This window comes from Scyliorhinus canicula, chromosome 12 (genome assembly GCF_902713615.1).
Source record: "Scyliorhinus canicula chromosome 12, sScyCan1.1, whole genome shotgun sequence".
In the NCBI taxonomy this organism is placed as follows: domain Eukaryota; kingdom Metazoa; phylum Chordata; class Chondrichthyes; order Carcharhiniformes; family Scyliorhinidae; genus Scyliorhinus; species Scyliorhinus canicula.
In genome coordinates, this window is record NC_052157.1 from 110,186,160 (window position 1) to 110,210,558 (window position 24,399).

At 47.1% G+C, this 24,399-nt stretch overlaps 1 protein-coding gene across 2 annotated transcripts in view; it reads left to right on the forward strand.

Moving 5' to 3' along the window:
* The window catches only part of LOC119974657 (NADPH--cytochrome P450 reductase-like), a 111,877-nt gene that overhangs the window by 68,496 nt on the left and 18,982 nt on the right, over positions 1 to 24,399 (forward strand). For both annotated transcript variants that reach the window (XM_038813731.1, XM_038813732.1), the window contains 4 exons: positions 5,398 to 5,522; positions 14,341 to 14,430; positions 14,963 to 15,061; positions 18,472 to 18,588. In XM_038813731.1, coding sequence (XP_038669659.1) covers positions 5,398 to 5,522; positions 14,341 to 14,430; positions 14,963 to 15,061; positions 18,472 to 18,588 — 431 coding nt within the window. The remainder of the gene's footprint in view (positions 1 to 5,397; positions 5,523 to 14,340; positions 14,431 to 14,962; positions 15,062 to 18,471; positions 18,589 to 24,399) is intronic.

Genomic DNA, 24,399 nt, shown 5'->3' on the forward strand with positions numbered 1-24,399 from the left:
GTAGGCTGCTTGGCCCTTCGATCCTGCTCAGCCATTCGATAAGATAATTGCTGCTCTGTCTGCAACCTCCAACTGTCCCTGATAACCTTTCACCATCTTGTTTATCAAGAATCCATCTACCTCTGCCTTGAAAACATCCAAAGACTCGGCTTTGACCTTCTCTCAAGGAAGAGAGTTTCAAAGATGGTATCTCCTACAAGAGGAAACCTCCTCCCCACATCTACCATGTCAACGAAAGAGAAAATGCTGGAAAATCTCAGCAGGTCTGGCAGCATCTGTAGGGAGAGAAAAGAGCTAATGTTTTGAGTCCGATGACTCTTTGTCAAAGCTAACAGACAGACAAAGTGGGAAATATTTATACTGTGGAATGAGAATGAAAGATGAGTCATAGCCACAGAAACCCAGGGAAACTGGGAGCTAATAGCCACAGAAACCAAGGGGAAAGAGTGTTAATGGCAGTCCCCAGAGAGGACAAAAGATGTGAAAGGTCAAACAGCAGGGGAACAAACATCAGAGGATAAACTGTAGATGTGGGGTGAGGGGAAGGGGGAAGCAAAGAGGAGAAAGGTGAAGGAAAGATGGATAAGATTGGGGGGGAGGGGAGGAATTAAATATATATTAAGAAAGAAATGGTAAAAGACAGTTAAAATGAAATGGAAACAAATGGGTCGAGGTGGGGTAGAGCTGATCATCTGAAGTTGTTGAATTCGATGTTCAGGCCGGAAGATGAGATGTTGTTCCTCCAGTTTGCATTGAGCTTCACTGGAACATTGCAGCAGGCCAAGAACAGACATGTGGGTATAGGAGCAGGATCTTTTGTTAAAATGGCAAGCAACAGGAAGGTCAGGGTCCTGAATGTGCACAGACCGAAGATGCTCAGCAAAGCGATCACCCAGTCTGCGTTTGGTCTCACCGATATAGAGGAGACCACATTGGAAGCAGCGAATGCAATAGACCAAATTGGAAGAGATACAAGTGAAACGCTGCTTAATCTGGAATGAGTGTTTTGGGCCTGAGATGTTATGGAAGAGGTAAAGGGGCAGGTGTTACACCTTCTGCGATTGCATGGGAAGGTGCCATGGGTGATGGGAGAGGTACTGGGTATGGTGGAGGCGTGGACTAGATTGTCTCAAAAGCACAATTGCTTCACAGCTCCAGGGTCCCAGGTTCGATTCCGGCTTGGGTCACTGTCTGTGCGGAGTCTGCACATCCTCCCCGTGTGTGCGTGGGTTTCCTCCGGGTGTTCCGGTTTCCTCCCACAGTCCAAAGATGTGCAGGTTAGGTGGATTGGCCATGATAAATTGCCCTTAGTGTTCAAAATTGCCCTTAGTGTTGGGTTGGGTTACTGGGTTATGGAGATAGGGCGGAGGTGTTGACCTTGGGTAGGGTGCTCTTTCTAGGAGCCGGTGCAGACTCGATGGGCCGAATGGCCTCCTTCTGCACTGTAAATTCTGTGGGGGAAAAAATGTCTCGGAGGAAACAGTCTCTGCAGAATGCTGACACAGGGAGTGAAGGGAAGATGTGCTTGGTGGTGGCATCACGCTGGAGTTAGCGAAAATGGCGGAAGATTATGCTTTGCATACGGAGGCTGGTGGGATGTGATATGAGAACGAGGGAGACTCTATCCTTGTTCTGGGAGGGAGTGGAGGGGGCGAGGGTAGTGGTGTGGGAGATGGACAGCACACTGTTGAAGGCCCTGTCCACAACTGTAGGTGGGAAATCACGGTTGAGAAAGAAGGAACACATTTTTGAAGCACCATTTTGAAAAGTGGCATCATCAGAACAAATGCGACGGAGGCGAAGGAGTTGAGAGAAAGGGATGGAGTCCTTACAGGGTGTAGAGTGCGAAGTGATATGGTCCAGATAGCTGTGGGAGTCAATGGGCTTGTAGTGGATATTAGTGGATAGTCTATTGCCAGAAATGGAGACAGAAAGATCAAGGAAAGGAAGGGAAGTGTCTGAGATTGTCCTGGTGACAGTGATGGAGAGTGGAAACTGGAAGCAAAGTTGATGAATTTTTCCAGATCCAAGCGACAGCTTGATGCACCAAAATAGTCATCAATGTATTGGTAAAGGAGTTGAAGGAGGGGGCCCGGATAGGCCTGGAACAAGGAATATTCCACATACCCCATAAAATGACAAGCTTAGCTAGGACCTATGCGGGTACCCATTGCTACACCCTTGATTTGGAGAAAGTGAGATGAGTTAAAGGAGAAGTTGTTGATTGAACAAGTTCAGCCAGGCGGAGGAGAGTGGTGGTGGATGGGAATTGTCCGGGCCTCTTTTCGAGAAAGAAGCGAAGAGCCCTCAGGCCATCCTGGTGTGGGATGGAGGTGTAGAGGGATTGCACATCCATGGTGAATAGAATGCGGTTAGGACCCGCGAACTGGAAGCTGTCAATATGATGCAGTGCACCAGAGGATTCCTGGATGTAGGTGGGGAGGGAATGGACCAGAGGAGTGAGGGTGAAGTCAAGATAAGAGGAAATATGTTCAGTGGGGCAAGAGCATGCTGACGCATGCCGGGACAGTCCTTTTTGGGGATTTTGGGAAGTAGGTAAAAGCAGGCTGTCCGGGGTTGGGAGACTGAGGTTGGAAGCCGTAGGGGGAAGGCATCCGGAGAAAATGAGGTCGTTAACGGTGTTGGAGATAATGGCTTGATGTTCAGTGATCTGGTCATGGTCCAGGGGAAGGGGAAGGTAAGAGGAAGTATCTGAGAGTTGGCGCTCACTCTCTGCGAGGCAGAGGTCAGGGCGCCAGACGACAACAGCACCCACTTTGTCGGCAGGTTTGATGGCAAAGTCGGGGTTAGACCTGATGGAGTGAAGAGCAGAAAGTTCGGAAGGAGAGAGGTTGGAATGGGTGAGGTGGGCAGAAAGATTAAGACGGCCAATGTCCCGTCGACAGTTCTCAATGAAAAGATCAAGGGCAGGTAATTGTCCTGGCGGGGGGGCATCTGTCATGTCAATACTCCTCAGGATATTTCAATCAAGTTGTGGCTTGTTCTTCTAAACTCCAGTGGATGCAAGCCTAGCATGTTGGTCTTTCCTCCTACAACAAGCTGTCCATTCCTGGTATTGGTCGCATAAACAGCACGGGGGCAGCACGGTAGCATGGTGGTTAGCATCAATGCTTCACAGCTCCAGGGTCCCAGGTTCGATTCCCGGCTGGGTCACTGTCTGTGCGGAGTCTGCACGTCCTCCCCGTGTGTGCGTGGGTTTCCTCCGGGTGCTCCGGTTTCCTCCCACAGTCCAAAGATGTGTGGGTTAGGTGGATTGGCCAGGCTAAATTGCCCTTAGTGTCCTAAAAAAAAAAAAAAAATAATGTTAATGGGGGTTGTTGGGTTACTGATATAGGGTGGATACGTGGGCTTGAGTAGGGTGATCATTGCTCGGCACAACATTGAGGGCCGAAGGGCCTGTTCTGTGCTGTACTGTTCTAATTCTAATCTAAAAAAAAAAACCTTCTCTAAACTCCTCGCACATTTGCATCCGTCCTTCAGTAAAGAGACCAATGCTCTACCCAGCACTCTAGATGTGGTCTCACCAGTGTCCTGCACAACTGAAGCATAACTTCCCTACTTTTATATACTTAATTCCCCTTGCAATAAACAATAACTTTCTATTACCTTTCCTAATTACTTGCTGTACCTGTATACTAGCCTTTTGGTGATTTGTGCGCAAGGGCAACCTGATCCCCCTGCACCTCAAAGCTCTGCATTTGAATAATGCACTTTCTTATTCATCCTGCCAAAATGAGCAACCTCACATTTTCCCATGTTCTGCTTCATTTACCAATTAACCTATCTATGTCCTCGTGTAATCTCTTTATGCCCTCTTCACGCCTTTCCCACCTATCTTTGTATCAGCAGCAAATTTAGCAACATACCTTTCATCCCATTATCCAAGTCATTTACATTCATTGTTAAAAGTGAGGCCCGAGCGAGCACTAATACCTGTAACACGTTGCATTGCATCTTGCTAACAAGAAAAAGACTAATTTATGGCTACCCACTTGTTTCTTGTTAGCTACCAATCTTCTATCCATGCCAATGAGCTTTTATTTTCCGCAATAACCCTTTGATGTGGCACCTTGCCAAATACATTGAGCCACCAAGGCTGGGAGCGTGATGTTCTTGTCAAATTTACCAGCCAAATTTTCATTATTATTCCTTTACCTGCTCAGCAGCTGGCCTCTTGCCAGGACCCTTGGAAACTGTCCCTGGCAATCAGGACAGAGCGAGGGTGTGTTCAGATCAGGGTGGAGAGAGTGGGAGGGCGATTGGGGATGATAGGCCAGTTATCATAGCAAGGGTGAGAGAGAGGCCACAATCGACAGACCTAAGGCTTCTATGAGGTAGGGTAGTACTACTCAACAGAGTGCTGTAAAGGACACTTACCGTGTGGAGAAAATAGCTCCGCTTCTCTTGTGATGCCAGCTTTCCTGAGCCCTGGGAAGCAAAGCCGTCAACTGTTAAATTAGAAGCGAGCTCCCAGTTTCACTATTGGAGACCGATTTAATATGTTAATGAAGACCGAAAACTTGCACCGCAGTTAGTGTTCTCCATTTTAAAATGTTATCCCCAATCTGCTCGCCATGGTATTAATATCCAGGACCAGGCCCCGGTCATAGTTTGGTTTCCTGCGTTCTACTACTTTAGCTGGGCGCTGGGCTATATGCAGAAGAGGGAAAGGATGTGCAGAGTACTTCAAGCAACACTTCTACTGATACGTTGATGAGAGGGTGGCCACGGATGAAATGATATAATCTGAAAATGGGCAGCACGGTAGCATTGTGGATAGCACAATTGCTTCACAGTTCCAGGGTCCCAGGTTCGATTCCGGCTTGGGTCACTGTCTGTGCGGAGTCTGCACATCCTCCCTGTGTGTGCGTGGGTTTCCTCCGGGTGCTCCGGTTTCCTCCCACAGTCCAAAGATGTGCAGGTTAGGTGGAATGGCCATGAAAAATTGCCCTTAGTGTCCAACATTGACCTTAGTGTTGGGTGGGGTTACTGGGTTATGGGGATAGGGTGGAAGTGTGTTGACCTTGGGTAGGGTGCTCTTTCCAAGAGCCGGTGCAGACTCGATAGGCCGAATGGCCACCTTCTGTACTGTAAATTCTATGAAAAATTCTATGAAACAAGGAGAGGGGTACAAAAATTAACCTTTTACAGATTGACTGAGGGTTAAACTAACCAGCTGCCGTGGTCTGAATTTTCAATTGTATTTTGATTGTAACCAATAACCCAGGGTTACAGAAACCCATTGAATACTTTTTGTGGAGGTCAAACGTCCTCCGCATTGGTTCAAAATGTGTAAACTCTGCACCTGACTCACCCCAAAACAAAAAGAGGTTGTGCAAAATCTGATAAAATAATTCAGAATTTTATTTCTTCTAGGTCTTTGGGCTTGGAAATAAAACTTATGAACATTTTAATGCAATGGGAAAGTGTGTAAACAAGAGACTGGAGCAGCTAGGAGCAGAAAGGATCTTTGAACTTGGACTGGGAGATGATGATGGCAAGTAAGTGCTTTTCTCGGTCAAGTTTCTATAAACATGGTACTGGTAGAAAATGTTCTAGCCTTCAAGGTTGCCTAGCTGTGATGTAAAGATTAAAGGTTGTTTTAAATTACAGCTACTGAAAATAATGCCAGATTGAGTGCTAGTTCAGTGTTACGAATGTTAAAAAATAATCATTGCCGTTTTTCTTTAAGTGCCAGGCTTGTCTTGCAGTTTAAAATGTAAAGCATGCAGTGACTGGACATCAGAGCTTCCATTTCGGAGTAAGGTGCTGATGCTTTCTCAGTTAATGCTTTGGTTCATTACGTTCAGTGAACCAGTGGCAAAATGCTGAGAGCGAAGGCTAACTGCTGATATCTGAAGTGCCAAGCTTAATCGCCGTACCTTGGAGATGGCAACAAGAGCATTTATAATCGAGGGCAGCCAAACGTTCTTTTGAGCATACAAGTTGCACCTCTAATGTTGATACTAAACAGAAGTTGCACATATACTTGAGGGGACAACCCAGCGTTTTCTGTTATTACAGAGGGGCAACTGCAACGTCATTAGGCGGCACACTAGCACAGTGGTTAGCACTGTTGCTTCATAGCGCCAGTGTCCCGGGTTCGATTCCCAGCTTGGGTCACTGTCTGTGCGAAGTCCGCACGTTCTCCCCGTGTCTGCGTGGGTTTCCTCCGGGCACTCCGATCTCCAAGTCCCGAAAGATTTGCTGTTGGGTGAATTAGATACTCTAAATTCTCCCTCTGTGTCCTCGAACAGGCACTGGAATGTGGCGACTAGGGGCTTTTCACAGTAACTTCATTGCAGTGTTAATGTAAGCCTACTTGTGATAATAAAGATTATTATTATTATTTTTATTAACTTTCTCTTTCCAATGGTTTATCCAAAAATAATGGAAGTCGGTACTATCTCAAATAAAAAAAGGCAAAGTCCTTGATGATGATACAGTAATAAAACTTCCCTTTCTCATGGCTAGTAAGCCTTTATTGAACTTTGACCAGTCACTGGAAAAAGCTCCAGAGCCACCTTCGAACATACGGTAATCCTCAAGTCCTTTTAAAGACAAAGGTCAGGATATGATTGCCATAGGATTACACGTTTAACACTCTGTGTTCCTTTGTTTAATGTGCTTCTCAAAATGGTGTTGGCAGTTTTAGAACTATAGAATTCCTACAGTGCAGAAGGAGGCCATTCAGCACATCGAAAGGGCATCCCACCTAGGCCCACTTCCACCACACTATCCCAGTAATCCCTCCTAGCCTTTGAGCACTAAGGGGCAATTTAGCATGGTCAATCCACCTAACTTGCGCATCTTTGGACTGTGAGAGGAAAGGGGAGAGCCCAGAGGAAACCCATGCAGACTTGGGGGGGGGGGGGGGTGCAAACTCTGCACAGACAGTCACCCAAGGCCAGAATCAAACCCAGGTCCCTGGCGCTGAGAGGCAGCAGTGCTATCCACTGCTACCAAGTTCTGCCACAAATTATGAGATACGTTAGATACGTGAGATATTAGCCATCTATTGTATTGCTTGGACCTTTCCGATTTCATGAGATTATGTATGATATCTCCAACCTTGCAAGCTACTGACTTCCCTTTTCTCTTCAGAATTCTTGATTGTGTTGTTACTTCCCAAATCTCTGCCGTCTTTCTGGACTTCCATGCTTGGGTACCTTCAATTAAATTTCCACCTGTGCAACAATACCGAAACAGCCCTCCTCAAATGTGCAATTGATGTCCAAGTGACTGTGGCAAAGGCAACCATATTCTCTTTAGGCTGATGCCCTGGTGCAGTATCAAAGGAGTGCTGTTTCTTGGACAAAATGTTAAGCAGATGCCCCATATGCCTCCACAGGTAGATGTCAAAGATCGCATGACATTATTACAAGGAAGAACAGAGTTATCCCCAGTTTCTGGCCAATATTTATCCCTCAAATCAACATCACCAAAACAATCCTGATGTTTATCGCATCGTTGTTTGTGGGAGCTTTCAATGTGCAAATTAACTATAGAGTTTCCTACATTACAACAGTGAATACAATTCAGAAGTCCTCAATTTGCTGTACACTATAATCTTTACTAGTGTCACAAGTAGGCTTACATTAACACTGCAGTGACGTTACTGTGAAAATCCCCTCGTCACCACACTCCGGTACACTGAGGGAGCATTCCGAATGTCTAATTCCCCTAACAAGAACGTCTTTCAGGACTTGTGGGAGGAAACCAGAGCACCCGGAGGAAACCCACACAGACACTGGGAGAACGTGCAGACTCTGCACAGACAGTAACCCAATCTGGGAATCGAACCCGGATCCCTGGCGCTGTGAAGCAACAGAAAGCCACCTTGACGTGTCGTATGGTCATACAAGGCACTATATAAATATGTCTTGTTTTCATAGAATCCCTACAGCGCGGAAAGAGGCTATTCGGCCCATCAAGTCTGCACCGACCATTCTCAAGACCTCCCTACACAGGACCAATCATTGCCCTATTCCTGTAACCCCAACCTAACCTTTGAACACTTGAGGACAATTTAGCATAGCAAATCCACCTAAACTGCACATCTTGGAACTGTGGGAGGAAGCCAGACACCGAGAACGTGCAAGTGCAAACTCCACAGAACTGTGACCCAAGGTCAGAATTGAACCCGGGTCCCTGGCACTGTGGGGCATCAGTGCTAGCCACTGTGCCACCCACTTTCTCTACCTCTCTGCTGACTTTGATGTAGTTGATCTCTCCATCCTCTTCCAATGCCATTCAAACGTCATTGAGCTGGATGGAACTCCATTCACCTGGTTTAATTTTTCCATTTTTATCTATCAACTCAGTGACTCCCACATTGGTGCCCGCACCCCTCCAAGGATCACTCCTTTGTCCCCACCTATTACTCATATATGTGCTACTTCTCGGTTACATCATCGGAAGCACATCAGTTTCCTTGCGCACTGACAATTTCCCGCTCTACCTCATCATCAACTCGCTCAACTCTTCATTGTGTCTATGGTCACATGACCTGTTCAACATCCCATGCTGGACCAACAGAAATGTTCTCCAACTGTGTATTGGGAAGACTGAAACCATTGCCTTCAGTCCCCACCACAGACTTTTCTCCCTGGCCAGCAGAAATGTCCGTCTGTCTGGCAACTGTCTGAATCTGAACCAGACTGCTTGTAAATCCAATGTCATATTTGACTCCAAGATGAATTACTGAGCATGGGTTCATGCCACCACTCAGACTGCCTATCTTCACCATAACCCTGACCTGTCTCAGCTCATTGCTGCTGTAACCCTCATCTATACCTTTGTTACCTTCAGACAATTCCACCGCCCTCTCGGCCAGCAACATTCTGTAAACCTGGTCATCCAAAACCCTGCTCCTCGTGTGCTAACTGATACTAAATGCTATTCACCCATTACCCGTGTGTGCAGGTTGATCTACGTGGCTCCTGGTTAAGCACCTCCATTTTAAGCGCACGGTAGCACAGTGGTTAGCACTGTTGCTTCTCAGCATCAGGGTCCCAGGTTCAATTCCTGGGTTGGGTCACTGCGGAGTCTGCACATTCTCACCGTGACAGCGTGGGTTTCCTCCGGGTGCTCCAGTTTCCTCCCACAAGTCCCGAAAGACGTGCTGTTAGGTAATTTGGACATTCTGAATTCTCCCTCTGTACCCGAACAGGCAGCGGAATGTGGCGACCCGGGGATTTTCACAGTAACTTCATTGCAGTGTTAATGTAAGCCTACTTGTGACAATAAAGATTATTAATTAAAACTCATCTTCAAATCCTCCATGGCATCTCTTTCTATCTCTGCAATCTCCTTCAGTCCCATAACTCTGACTCACAATATCTGTGCTCCTCTAATTCCAGTCGTCTTGAGCAACCCCAAATATATTCTTTCACCATTGAGAGCTGTGCTCAGTTGCATAGGATTCAAGTTGGAGATGACTCCTAAATCTCTCTAACTCTACCTCTTTTGTGGTATTCCTTATAATCTGCCTCTTTGGTTGGGTTTTGGTCAACTGCCCTATGAGCTCCTTGTGTGATTCTGTCATATTTGTTTTACGAAGTTCCAGGGTAGTGTTTTGAAATGTTCTTATTGCATTAAAGATGTTAGAAATCCAAGCTGTTGGTAGTTTTGGGGGATGTTTCTGTTGATATCAAATGTAAATTATTACATTTTTTAAGATTACCATGTGAAGTTTGGCTGGAAAACTGAATTAGGATGGTAAATAGATAAGAATAGGGATTGGCTGCAGTTTAACAGTTCATTTCTGAATTCTGAGATTGATTTTTCAATGAATGGGTGTGAACATTGCTGGCAAGTGGTGAGCTACCTTATTCAACTGCCACAGTCCATGTGGTGCAGGTACACCCCAACAGTGCTATTAGGTAGTGTTCCAGGATTATGACCCAGTGACAATGAAGGAACGGCCAAGTCACGACCGTGTGCAGTTTGGAGGAGAGGTTGGAGATGGTGCTGTTTCATTGTTTCTGTTGCCCTTGTCTTTCGAGGCGGTAGACGTTTCAGGTTTGGACGGGGCTGCCGGAGGCGCCTTGGCAAATTGCTACCCCCCGCCCCCAATTGTAATGCCATTGAACGTCAGGGGGCAATAATTCTCTCTTGTTGGAAATGGTCATTGCCTTGCATTAGTGTGACGTGAATGTTACTTACCAGCTGATATCTGAATGTTGTGCAAATCTTGCTGCATCTGAGTATGAACCACTTCATGACAGATGTCATTGACCACTGCAATCATCAGCGAGCATCCTTGCTTCTGACCTTAAGGGGATGTTATTGACGAAGTGACTGAAGATGGTTGGGCCTACAGAACTACTCTGATGTCCTGGGGCTGAGATGATTGACCCCCAACAACCATCTTCCTTTGTGCTAGGTATGACTCCATCTAGCGGAGAGCTTTCCCCGATTACCATTGATTTCAATGTTTCTTGATGTCACTCTCAATCAAGATGTGGAGATGCGAAATACCTCATAGAGGTACTGGAGCGGTTCGGGCTTGGAACAGGGTTCACCGCTTGGGTAAAGCTCCTGTACAACGCTCCCATGGCGAGTGTACAGACCAACAATACCAACTCCCAATACTTCCAGCCACACAGGGGCACCAGACAAGGATGCCCACTGTCCCCGCTGCTGTTCGCACTAGCAATTGAACCGCCAGCAATCGCGCTCAGGGCAGCAAAAAATTGGAGGGGGATCCGAAGGGGAGGTAGAGAGCACAGAGTCTCACTCTATGCGGATGATCTGCTCCTCTATATCTCGGACCCACAAAGCAGCATGGACGGAATCATCGCGCTCCTGAAAGAGTTTGGAGCCTTCTCGGGCTACAAACTCAACATGAGCAAAAGTGAGATCTTCCCAGTACACCCGCAAGGGGGGGGGGGGGGGGGGGGCAGCACTAAAGGGGCTGCCGTTCAAACAAGCCCGACATAAATTCCGCTACCTGGGGATCCAAATAGCCCATGACTGGAAAGGGATCCACAAATGGAACCTCACCAGCCTGACGGAGGAAGTTAAAAAGGACCTGCAAAGATGGAACACACTCCCGCTCTCCCTCGCGGGGAGAGTTCAGACGATCAAAATGAACGTACTGCCCAGGTTCCTCTTCCTGTTTAGATCCATTCCGATCTACATCCCCAAGGCCTTTTTCAAAGCGCTGGACAAACTCATCATGGCGTTCGTATGGGGGGGTAAAAATGCTAGGATCCCAAAGAAGGTCTTACAAAAAACAAAAACCAGGGGAGGGCTAGCCCTCCCGAATCTACAATTCTACCACTGGGCAGCAACAGCCGAGCGAGTAAGGGGATGGATCCAGGAGCCAGAAGCTGAGTGGGTGCGTGCGGAGGAGGCCTCCTGCATGGGAACCTCCCTCCGGGCCCTCGCCACGGCAGCACTCCCATCCCCACCCAAAAAACACTCCAGCAGCCCAGTGGTGACAGCCACCCTCCAATCCTGGAACCAACTGCGGCAGCAACTTGGCCTGACCAAAATGTCGAACAGGGCTCCCATCTGCAACAACCATAGGTTCGCGCCAGCACTGACTGACGCCACCTTCAAAAGGTGGAGGCAGGACGGGGGGACACTGACAGTCAGGGACCTATACACGGACGACAGGATCGCAACACTGGACGAACTGACAGAGAAATTTCAGCTAGCTGGGGGGAACGAGCTACGGTACCTGCAGCTCAAAAACTTCCTACGAAAGGAGACAAGGACGTACCCACAACCGCCACGACAGACACTACTGGAAGACCTACTGGACGCAAGTATCCTGGAGAAAGGGAACTGTAGTGACATGTATGACCGACTGGTAGATAGGGACGACACCGTACTGGCCGCAACAAGAAGGAAATGGGAGGACGACCTGGGGATGGAGATAGGGTGGGGACTCTGGAGCGAAGCACTGCATAGGGTCAACTCCACCTCCACGTGCGCAAGGCTCAGCCTGACGCAACTAAAAGTGGTACATAGAGCCCACTTAACAAGAACCCGTATGAGTAGGTTCTTCCCGGAGGTGGAAGACAGATGTGAACGGTGCCAAAGAGGCCCGGCCAACCACGCCCACATGTTCTGGTCTTGCCCCAGACTCGTGGAGTACTGGACAGCCTTCTTCGAGGTTATGTCCAAAGTGGTGGGAGTGAGGGTGGAGCCATGCCCGATAGTGGCGGTCTTCGGGGTTTCAGAACAGCCAGATCTATTCCTGGGGAGGAGGGCGGACGCCCTTGCCTTTGCCTCCCTGATCGCCCGCCGTAGAATCCTGTTTGGCTGGCGGTCAGCAGCACCGCCCAGAGCTGCGGACTGGCTGTCCGACCTCTCGGAATCTCTCCAAATGGAGAAAATCAAATTTGCCATCCGAGGGTCGGACGACGGCTTCCACAGAACGTGGGAGCCATTCATGCAACTGTTCCGGGACCTATTTGTGGCCAATGTACAAGAGGAAGAATAGTCGGGGGAAGGTAGCGGGAGGGGGGGGGCTACAGGTTCGGTACGGGGGTTCGATGGCTAGCTAAGGCCCAAAACCAAACTAAATAAACATGTTGAGGGGGGGGGGGGGGGGCGCAGTTACTACTACGAAGATGCTTACCTGTAAATATGTATGTTAATTTTTGCGTGTTTGTTTTTTTTTCTCTCTCCTAACAATTTGTAATTTGTTCAATATAAAATATGAAAACTGAATAAAAACATTTATAAAAAAAAAGATGTGGAGATGCCGGCATTGGACTGGGGTGAGCACAGTAAGAAGTCTTACAACACCAGGTTAAAGTCCAACAGGTTTAATTCAAACACTATCTTTCGGAGCGCAGCTGAGGAAGGAGCTGCGCTCCGAAAGCTCGTGTTTGAATCAAACCTGTTGGACTTTAACCTGGTGTTGTAAGACTTCTTACTGTACTCTCAATCAAGTGGTGCCTTGATATCGAGAGCAAGCTGATCTCACTTCATCTCTCGGTCTACATATAGAGGGGAAGTTGCTCTCCCGTCATCTCGCGGACAAAATAGCTGAATTACAATTTTCATTAAGTCTAATGAAGCCCGGAAACAAGTTGCCCTGACCGAACACAAACTGAGCATTGTTCAGAAGGTGAGTAAATGCCACTAGATAACACTGCCAATGACACCTTTCGTTACTTGCTGACGATTGAGAGTAGACTTATGGGGCTGAAATTTCCAGATTGGATTTACCTTGCTTTTTGTGGATAAGGCATGCCTGCTTTTTGTGGATAAGACATACCTGGAAAACCGTTCACATTATCTGGTGGATGCCAATGTTGTAGCTGCACTGAAACGGTTTGACTGGGGGCCTGGCTAATTCTGGAACACAAGTTACAGCAGTCAGGACCCAAAGCTTTGGGTGTAGTCACTGTTGTCATGTAGTTTTTAGGTGTTGCTTTGATTCCATACAATTAAATGTATGCTGAAGTGAGAAAGAAATGGTATTACCAATACTGTGTAATTGTTAAGGACTTATCCTCTGGTGCTTTGAGGTTATAAAGATTTGACTATTTCAAAAGATTTTTAATTTTATGCCAATTAATTATGAGCAAATATTTTGGTTGCATTAGCCTATGGAAGCTGGGCTCTGATATTGTCATTTCACCTCTTCAAAGAAACTGTCACCATGGTGCGAGGCTGTATTTAATCCAGCACACAGGTCACTTGAATTGGAGAATTGATCATTTTTGTGGTTTATGAATGTCTGCAAATGAATAAAAAGGTGCCTACTTCTGGATTATAGAATCTATAGTTGGCTTTGAGGAGGCTAAAGTCATTCACTTTATTTTTTTTTCAACTTTTTTAACCAGGGGCATGCTTCTCACACCCACCTTCCCACCACCTCCCTTTTAAGGGATGCATCTTCTGCCCACGAACCAGTACAAACTAGGTATTATCCTGACAATAGAAGGAATGTAATTCCAGAGCGGCAACCAGTTCCATTTCTGTGGCCTGGTGCTCAGGCTGTGGTTAGATTTGAACAGTGCCCCTTCACTGTTATAGATAGCTGACACGATATGGAGTGTGGCATTTGTTTAGAATACAACCGGCCAGAATGTTCTGCCTGTTCGGATTCTCTGCACCTGCCGGCAGCACATCCCTGCCTGCATGTTTCCCGATGGTGTGGAGTGGCTTCAATGGGAAATTCCATTGACCAAGTGGCGGAAATAGAGAATACTGCCACCGAGACATGCTGCTGGGGGACTGGAGAATCCTGCCCACCATGTCATGATTCAATGCAAGCCTGAAATCATAATCCATGGTCAGTGATGGGAGTTTGCAGTTCAATTAAATCTGAGATGTTTTTATACCCATTAGCCTGGAGGAGGATTTCATCATGTGGCGGGAGCAGTTCTGGCCAGCAGTATGTGAGCACTTTGGCGTGGAAGCCACTGGCGATGATTCCAGGTGAGTGCCGCTTTTATGAATGAGGTTGGTAATGTTACATTAGACCGGGTAATTTCTTCAATTGTTCAATCACTTTGAAACTGCAGAACAGTAGCGCATAATATTAAACTGATCTCAATCAGCACAGGGAAAGAATTTTGCATCCAAATCAATTCACGTGAACCAATATGATCAGTTTACTTAAATAGAATATTGACTATCAGACTATTAACCTTTTAATGATAGTTGTTGGATTTTATCAGTGGTATGTGCAAATCACACCAACTCCTGTTAGATTGCATAGACACCAAACTCTGACATTTGATTATGCATAATGCAAGAATTGTGTAGTTATGATTAATGTTAAGTGTCCTAAATTTTAAAAAAAAAGTCCCAGGCCATTAGCTGCGTTCCTGGTCAGGTTGTTTGTCACTATCGTTTCCACTGTGGAAGCTTGCAGCGCCTCCCTTAATGACTTGATAGCCAAGATTAGTTTATCTTGCACCAAGCATACAGGCTGTTTGCAAGTAACATTGTGCTTACTGCTTTGCAGCATCCGTCAATATGAGCTTGTGGTGCATAACGACATGAACATGAATAAAGTCTATACTGGAGAGATGGGACGTCTGAAAGCTTACGAAATTCAAAAACCGTAAGTGAATTTTTTAATGTTCTCTCAATTGTCACTGGTTTGCATTGCAAAAACAGCTGACCATATAATTTAACTAAAGAATAATTGAAATTCCAATGCACAGCTGTCTGTACTCTGATTACTCCATTTATTGATACTGATTAATTTATTTGGCCGAGAACCTCAGTTGTCTTGTCAGACAGTTGTTGAATTTGCAACGCAACCAGTGCCGCAATCAGTTTGCGAAGATAAGGATCCTTAAGCCTGTATTCATCTTTCTGAAAAGAATGTTGTCACCTTTTTTGTGAAATCACGAGTTTTTAAAACATTTTAATTTACATTTTTTCAAATCCCATTCTTAAAGTTACAAAGCCAATGTTTGCTCCAAAAAACAATTCAAATTGAAGCCAATTCATGGTCTCCACAAGAGAGACATATAATATTAAAGCTAACAAGAAAAGGCATTGCAACCCATCGTTTGGGCGTGATCTGCCACTTGATCTTGGCCAAACGCCTGCGAAGCGATGTGAAAATACCTGAGTTAATGCACTTGTTGAAAAGTGCAAAATTACAACATGCAGGTTGAGCCAGACTGACTGTCTTCAGTGTTCCTTCAGTGTTCTCAATTCACCATAAAACTGTACTTCTCGGGAGGTAATTCCAATCTAAAGCACTTAACTTTCCAAATACTTCAATAAAGTTGCTCACCGCTTCCCTTGAATAAATCTCTGAACCATCAACAACTCAATGAGAAAGGCTGTTACAGATTCCTCCTGTAGTGGATAATTTGATATTTTATAATTTCTGAACTGGCAGGACTCCAGATACTCAAAACTAGGGAAAGAATAGCTCAAGAGTATTAGAATTCCCAGCAGGAATTGGAAGACTGTTTTGCTGTATGTGTAAAACACGTCTTATCGAGTATTAGTTTGGGATCAATACCCAAACTTGGGTTTGGCGTAGAGAACTTGGTTGTATTCTGGTTAAAACAGTTAAGACTAAAACCACTACAAAATAAGCCAGCTGAGAAACAAAGCCAGCTGATTCTGCCCATCTTCTGCTTCAGTACGGAAGTACTTGGATTTTCACAAAGCATCTGCTCCGAGCTGCTTTTCCAAAAAGCAGTTCAGTTAGAGATATCTTTACACGCTGAACTCTTAAAACACCAAATATAACAAAGCCCAACTCAGCAGGAGAGAGTCTCCCCATATCCTTTGTTCATTTTTAATTGGGGGTGAATTATTTGATCAAAGGGAGAGGACAGTTTTGGTGTAATGGCCTTTTGTGTTCTTAAAAAATACATACAGAAACTACTGCAGGTAACAAACACGTGACCTCTTGAGCACAAGGCTCCATATACATTTAATTGGATGCAAGGAGTTTGCAGCTATTACATATAATTTGCAGCATGTGGAGGGATCCAACCACTGCCGTTTTGCTTTATGGATACCAGCAGCTGGATATTTCCCGTGAGAAAAGTTATGAGACGATAGGTAGACTTTGGGCACACCATTCTCACCAGGCGCATAAGCTGTGAAGATACAATTGCTGTACAGAACTCCATTACCTACATCCTAGCTTGCCCTATTATGCTTGCCAAGCTGTATTTGACAACTGGTACAGCAGCACCATCTCATCCTCCTCAAATCACTCCATGGCTTCACCCCTCCCTATCTCTGAAACGTCTTTCATCCCTACAACCCTCATATCTCTGGATGGTACACAAGAGTGACAAAGTTGTAGGCCTTTGCCGCGTGTTGTAGCTGACACAGCATCGATGCATTTAAGATTTAAGGGAAGGCTTAATAAATGCATTGTGGAGAAAGAGAAAAAATGATGCAAAGCAAGATAGGAAGATGTGCGTAGACTGGGAGGGAGCACATGTGGAATATGGACCAGTTGAGGTGAATGACCTGTTTCTGTACTGTATATTCTATGTATTTGTACTTGCGTCTTATGGCTGCATTTATTTTCCTGTTTCCATTGCAACGGTGCACTGTTCTGCGTTCATAGAATATCTATTTACATATCGTAGCCTGAATAGGGGTACTATGGAAATAGCTGAACTGATCTCTGCTCACCATATTAAATAGCTGCAACGTCATTTCGGAGTGGAAAGGAGAGGGTCTGTTCACTACTGTTGGTCTCAGTTTGGCCTGCTCCATACTCTATATTTTAAATATGAGCAGGCATTGAAATGTCCTTCCACCAAATGGTTAGTCTGATAGATCAGTCTTGTTTAAATAGTTTGCTAACCAATTTCAGAACCATCTCCACCAATTCCCTTCCAAGCTGTTTGTGCTGCTGCGCCACCGTAAGGTCACCAGATGTGTCAGGAAATTCCCTTCCTGGATTAATCATCTGTAACTATTCACTAGCATGTAATTGGACATTCTGAATTTTTCCTCCGTATACCCGGACATGTGCCGTAGTGTGGCGACTAGTGGATTTTCACAGTAACTTCATTGCACTGTTGATGTAAGCCTACTTGTGACACTAATAAAGATTATTATTATTATTAGATGTTGGACTGAGACCAAGTTGGTTATTAAACTGAAGAAGATGCTATGATTGTGAGCGACCCCGTGGGTGGGTAGTGACGGGATGTGGGGGTCCAGGTGGGGCTGAGCTGGGACAGGGAAGCGGGAGAGTAGATTGGGGGGGGACAATTCGCGCAAGAGCCAGAGAAGGAAATTAAACTATCAAGAGAAATATTTCCTCTTAAGGTACACAAATGTATGGCCATGCATCAATCCGAAATGTACCATGCATTGGGATAAATGGGCCACGCAACATCATGAAAGCGAAGTGTAAATAGCCCATGGTCCCAGTACAATTAAAAAGTAGTAGGAACGTTGCTGGAGAGTGAATGAAATGAAAATTGCTTATTGTCACAAGTAGGCTTCAAATGAAGTTACTGTGAAAAGCCCCTAGTCGCCACATTACGGCGCCTGTTCGGGGAGGCTGTTATGGGAATTGAACCGTGCTTCTGGCCTGCCTGGGTCTGCTTTCAAAGCCAGCGATTTAGCCCTGTGCTAAACAGCCGCTAAGTGGGACAAATTGGTTAAATATTTATAGATCTGGTACCAGCACGTTGGCCTGAATGGTCTCCTTCTGGTTTTATGATTCTAAGACCCACACTACCAAGGTTGGAGTAGTAGAAAATATGAGGTAAGTTGAGAAATCATGGCTGTAATGTGTGAAGTTAAATTTTAACTGCTAAAATGTAAGAAATAAATTAGTGGTGGGCTTAATATTCCTCCCACTAAATTTAAATGATTGCTTGGATGATGCACTCTGAAAACTACCCGTCCTCCCTGGCTTTCTATTTTTCTTGTCTTCTGATGCAGATATTGAGTAGTGTTAACTTTTGTTTGATGTGAGCATCGCTCTTCAGGTTTGTTTCAAAAATGCTGTTGTTTCCAATTCAGGCCTTTTGATGCAAAGAACCCATTTTTGGCACCTGTAACAGCGAACCGGAAACTGAATAGAGGAGGAGAAAGGCACCTCATGCACCTGGAGCTGGACATCGGTGGTTCAAAGATTAGGTAAGGGAGGACGGACTTAACTACTTGGACACTCCAAATAATGGATCTCCTTTTGAATTTGGTTGAAATTCGTTAAGCCCGCGATGCCGGAGTTCACGGCCGCGGCATGCTAGCCCCGACCGGGGACCAGAATCGGTTCCCGGTCGGGGGGGTGGAGCCTGGCGTCAAACCCACCCGTTTTTGACGCCAGCCTCACGATTTCTCCAGGTTTCGGAGAATCACGCCCAAAGAGTCATAAATGTTTACAGCATGGAAACAGGCCCTTCAGCCCAGCTTTTGTCCATGCCGCCCAGTTTCTATCACTAAACTAGTCCCACTTGCCTGAATTTAGCCCATATCCCTCTATTCCCACCCTGCCATTGTAACTGTCTAACTGCTTTTTAAAAGGCAAAATCGTACCCGCCTCTACTGCCTCTGGCAGCCCGTTCCAGATGCTCACCACTCTGAAGAAATTTCCCCTCTGGTTGTAATGATATGTATATTGACTGGGATGTAAAGAGTTAACAAGTTAATGATGATGATGCTTACCACTAGAGGGAACCACAGAGCTCACCACCCTCTGTGTGAAGAAATTTCTCCTGGTTGTAATGAAATGTATATTGACTGGGATGTAAAGAGTTAACAAGTTAATGATAATGCTTCTTACCACAAGTGAGAACCACAGAACAGTCATATAAATATTATGTGACATGGGGATTCTGGGATTAGGTTAGTAGATGATTAGGCATTAAGAGTTAGGAGAGAGCTGGAAGCGTGTCAGGCACAGAGAGCAGTTGTAAACTTGAGAATTCAGTAAGTTAGAGATAGCATAGTTTTATACAATACATGTAACCTAAAATGGTGGAAGATATACGAGGGATGTCAGAGGTAGGTTCTTTACTCAGAGTGGTTGGGAAGTGGAACGCACTCCCAGCTCTAGTAGTGGAGTCGGACACTTTAGGAACATTCAAGTGGAGATTCAGATATGGAGTGCACTAGAATAATTGGGAGTAGGTTGATTTGATCTTAGTTTCAGACTCTATTAGCCGTGTACATGTCCCTAACCGTCAGAGGCCCTGTCTTCACTTTTGAAATGAAATGAAAATCGCTTATTGTCACGAGTAGGCTTCAATGAAGTTACTGTGAAAAGCCCCTAGTCGCCACATTCCGGCGCCTGTCCGGGGAGGCTGGTACGGGAAGGTGACATCCCATTTTGAAGGTGACATCCACTATTGTGGGAATGAACCTGTGGTTGTGGCAGATGGGGGCCATGGTAGACATTTCGGTTAGGCCGGAGTGTTGCCTCATTTGGCCCGGGGAGTGGCTATTACCACTGGGCCACTCGAGTATTTGGCCATGCGTGATGGGAGAGCGGGTTTGGCTACGGCTCGAAGGGATGTCCCTGTGCAAGAACTCTCTTCCATCCTTGCGGCCGGTTCCTTAGCACATCTCCGTACTCTCTGTGGTGGCCGCCCAATGATAGAGCTGTCTCTCTCTCTCTCTCTCTCTCTCTCTCTCTCTCTCTCTTCCCCCCCCCCCCCCCCCCCCCCCCCCCCCCCCACACACACACACACACACACACACACACATACATACTATGATTAGTTTGTCAACTGTTAAAAACGGCCTTTGGCACAGCAGTCCTCCCAGCTCTGTCCCTCTCCTCTGCGGGTTAACAGGGCGGGTCACGGGGGCGGCATGTGGCACAGTTGGTTGGCACTGCTGCTTATTGCGCTGAGGACCCGGGTTTGAACCCCGGCCTGGGGTCACTGTCTGTATGTAGTTTGCACGTTCTCCCCGTGTCTGCATGGGTTTCACCCCCACAACCCAAAGATGTGCAGGGTCGGAGGATTGGCCACGCTAAATTGCCTCTTAATTGGAAAAGAATTAATTGAGTACTCTAAAAAAAATTTAAAAACATGGAAGATCGCGCTCTTGCCCAAGTTAGGTTTGTAACCTGAGAAGGCTATGAATCCCTTTAGCAGTTTCATTATCCCTCCTTTGTTGGCCCGGGGTTCGGGGTATAGCGGAGCAGGTCATCCATGTAGAGTGAAACTAGAGGGCAGCACGGTAGCATTGTGAATAGCACAATTGCTTCACAGCTCCAGGGTCCCAGGTTTTATTCCGGCTTGGGTCACTGTGCGGAGTCTGCACATCCTCCCGTATGTGCGTGGGTTTCCTCCGGGTGCTCCGGTTTCCTCCCACAGTCCAAAGATGTGCAGGTTAGGTGGATTTGCCATGCTAAATTGCCCTTAGTGTCCAAAATTGCCCTTGGTGTTGGGTGGGGTTACTGGGTTATCGGGACAGGGTGGAGGTGTTGACCTTGGATAGGGTGCTCTTTCCAAGAGCCGGTGCAGACTCGATGGCCTCCTTCTGCAGTGTAAATTCTATGAAACTGCTCTCTGGTCCTCCCCCTCTTGGATTCCTCTCCATCCCTTCGCCACTCTTCAGGGCACTCACCAGTGGCTCGATTGCCAGAGCAAACAGCAGCTGCGATAGTGGGCATCTCTGCCTCGTGTCTCTGTGCAGCAGGAAGTATGTAGAGTTGGTGGTGTTTGTCCGTACACTCGCCATGGGAGCACTTTACTGTAATTTCACCCAGGAGGTGAACCCTGGCCGAAATCATTCCGGTACCTTTTATGAGGTACTTCCATTTGACTCTGTCAAAGGCCTTTTCTGCATCCAGGGAGATGATCACTTCTGGTGTTCTAACCCCGGATAGGGTCATTACCACGTTCAGCAGGCGCCTGATGTTTGATGTTAGCTGCCTCCCCTTGACTAAGCCCATGTGGTCCTCCGCAAGTACCTCTGGCACACAGCTCTCCAGGGACTTCAGCAGGATCTTTTTGTCTATGTTAAGGAGTGAGATGGGCCTGTAGGACCCGCACTCTGTCGGGTTTTTGTCCCTTTTGGATATCAGCAATATTGAAGCTTGTGTTGGTGGCAGGGTGCCCCTTACTAGCGAGTGCGAATATCTCCCACAATTGCAGGGGCAGTGCTGGTGCAAATGTTTTGTAGTCCACCGGGGTTCCATCAAGCCCTAGCGCCTTCCTCACCTGCATGGAGTTGATACACTCCATGACTTCCCCGCCGTTCTAGTGGTGCTTCCAGGCCCCGTCTCTCTCGTTTTCCCCCATGGCCGGCATGTCCTGGCTGTCAAGGAACTGTTTCATCTTGGAATCTGTCAAAGGGGCTCAGAGGTGTACAGCCCTCGGTAGAAGTGGCGAAGGCTTTGTTGATCTTTTCTTGTGCAGCGACTAGCCTGCCACTTCTGTCTTCAACCTGAGCTATTTCCCTTGTGGCTGCCTGCTTTCTCAGCTGGTTTTGTCTCAGTGTTCATAAAAGGTCCCTCGTGTCCGGCAGTGCACTGCTTCCCCTGCGGCGAGCAGGTCAAAGTTCATCTGTTGCTTTTTTCTCTCCGTCACTGGTTCCACTGTCAGGGCGAGGAGTACCTCCAATCTACCCCCAGTATGGAGTCGACCAGCTGTTCCCTGGCTGCCATCTCCGTCCTGTCTTTGTGTCCCTTGTACGGAATAATTTCCCCCCTGATCACTGTCTTCAGTGCCTCCCAGAATATGGAGGGTGAGACCTCTCTATTCAGGTTGTTGGTAACATACCCTTCTGTGGTCTGTGATATCCGTTCGCAGAATGCCTTATCGACAAGGAGGGCCGTGTCCAGCCTCCATTGGGGTGGGGGGGGGGGGGGTGTTGTACCCGGCCTGGCTCCAATACGTGGAACGTGGTCAGAGATTACAATTGCGGAGTACTCTGCTTCCACTATCCCTCAAAGCACCACTTTCCCTACTATGAAGAAGTAAATCTGGGATTTCCACCATGGTTTTCTTCATGAATTCTGTGTCGTCCGGTTTGGAGCATACACGTTTACAAGAACCACTGGTGCCTCTTCCAGAATGCCACTAACCCATGACCCCCTTGTTCCATAACCGTCCTCGTCGCTGTAAATGTCCTCTTATTGAGCAGTATAGCCACCCCATAGCCCTCATCCCTTAGCACGATTGGTAAGTCTGTCCCACCCAGCTCTTTCTTACCCGCCGTCGGTCCTTCTGCCTCAGGTGAGTCTCCTGGAGGAACACTATGTCGGATCTCAAACTTTTCAGACCCCACCCCCTCCCCCTTCCTGCAGGGTCAACTATATTTGCCTTGTGCGTGCGCCCCCGCACTCTGGGATTTCCCTTTTGTTTGGGGGCCATCCAAGATGGCCGGTGTCGCCACATCCATCATCTGGCTGCGCCCCTGTACTACAGGGTTTCCTTTGGTCCAGGAGCCAACCAAGATGGCCACCATCGTTGTAAATACCATGTGGATACGCCCCTGCACACTGGGGTCTCCCTTTGGTGCCTCCAAGATGGCTATTTGCAGCAACATTGTTTCCATTGTTGCCGTGTGGGACCTGTCATAGTCAGCATTCTAACCCCCCCCGCCCCACTTCTGCCAGGCACTCTCTCCTCATTGGGAATTGTGCCATGCCCCCTCAGGAGCGATCATTACCTTCCCCTACTTGTTGTCTCGACGCTCCTTTCTGTACCTTTTCTGCTCTCATCCCCTCCTTCCTGAGATTCATAGTCAGACTGAAGACGAGGCTGACCTATCCCACGAAAATAGTCTCTTCTTTTTAAACAGAGGATACAAGAGTTAGAATTTACTGCTGCCTTTCCAGCCGTGTCTCCGCCTGAATTTGTCTGCTCCGGCCTGTGTGATGAAGTAGAACCCCCTTACCCTGGAAAGTCACCCAGAGTTTGGTGGGGTACACATCCCAAACCGCACCGGACTTTTATATTGGGCCGCATTGGCATTGGGCCTGCGTTGAATTCAGCCCAGCGCTTGGCCAGATCTACTCCAATGTCCTGGTGCACATGGATCATGTGTCCCTCCCACCATGTGCCTTGCCCAATTCAAAATCTTTTCCCGGTCTTGGTACAGGTGCAGTTTTACGATGATGGCCCGTGGTTACTCCCCAGCTTTGGGCCTTGGCCGGAGTGACCTATGGGGGCTTCAGGAAGCTTTTCCCTCCAACCAGCTTGCTCTGCCTCTGGGCCATGGACTCTGTAGGGTTCTTGCCCTCTGTGTCGTCCGGTAGCCCCACAGTGCAGAGGTTTTGTTGGCGCGACCGGTTCTCCTGGTCCACGACCCTTCCCATCAGTGTCCCTTGTGTCGCCACCGACCTTGCCATTTCTGTCTCCAGTGAGGTGTTTTGGTCGCTCTGAAGAGTCTGGTTTAGCACAGTGGAATAAACAGCTGGCTGGTAAAGCAGAACAAGGCCCGTTCAATTCCCGTGCCAGTGTCCCGGATCAGGCGCCGGAATGTGGCGACTAGGGGCTTTTCACAGTAGCTTCATTTGAAGCCTACTTGTGACAATAAGCGATTTTCATTTCATTTCAATTCGCAGCCTTCTGCAGCTCCCTGATTGTCGCCTCCTGTGTCTCCAGTTGCAGCTCTGCCTTCTCTAGTGCCACTTGAAAGGTGACCAGATACTGGAAAGGTGTACCGCTGCCCTCACATGCCATCATTTCTAATTTGATGGTGTTTCTGTGCAATTTAGCTCCTGTGTGAGGAAGTCCATCCATTTGTTTATCGGAAGGTAGCCCCGTGTGTTCGATGTTGCCTCATTCTTCCTCTCCAGGCTTTTAATTTTGCCGTCCTTTAGGCTCCTCAAGTTGTTGCCTGGCATGTCTTGTTCGTGTGGTGATGTTGGAGGAGGATGGGGGGCTTTTTTTCTCCGGGTTTAGTAGCCTATCTTGGGCTAAAAGTGCCTAATTTCAAGTTTCCAGGAGGAGAGCCACCTTTCCCACATCCGCTCGGCGCGTTCCCATC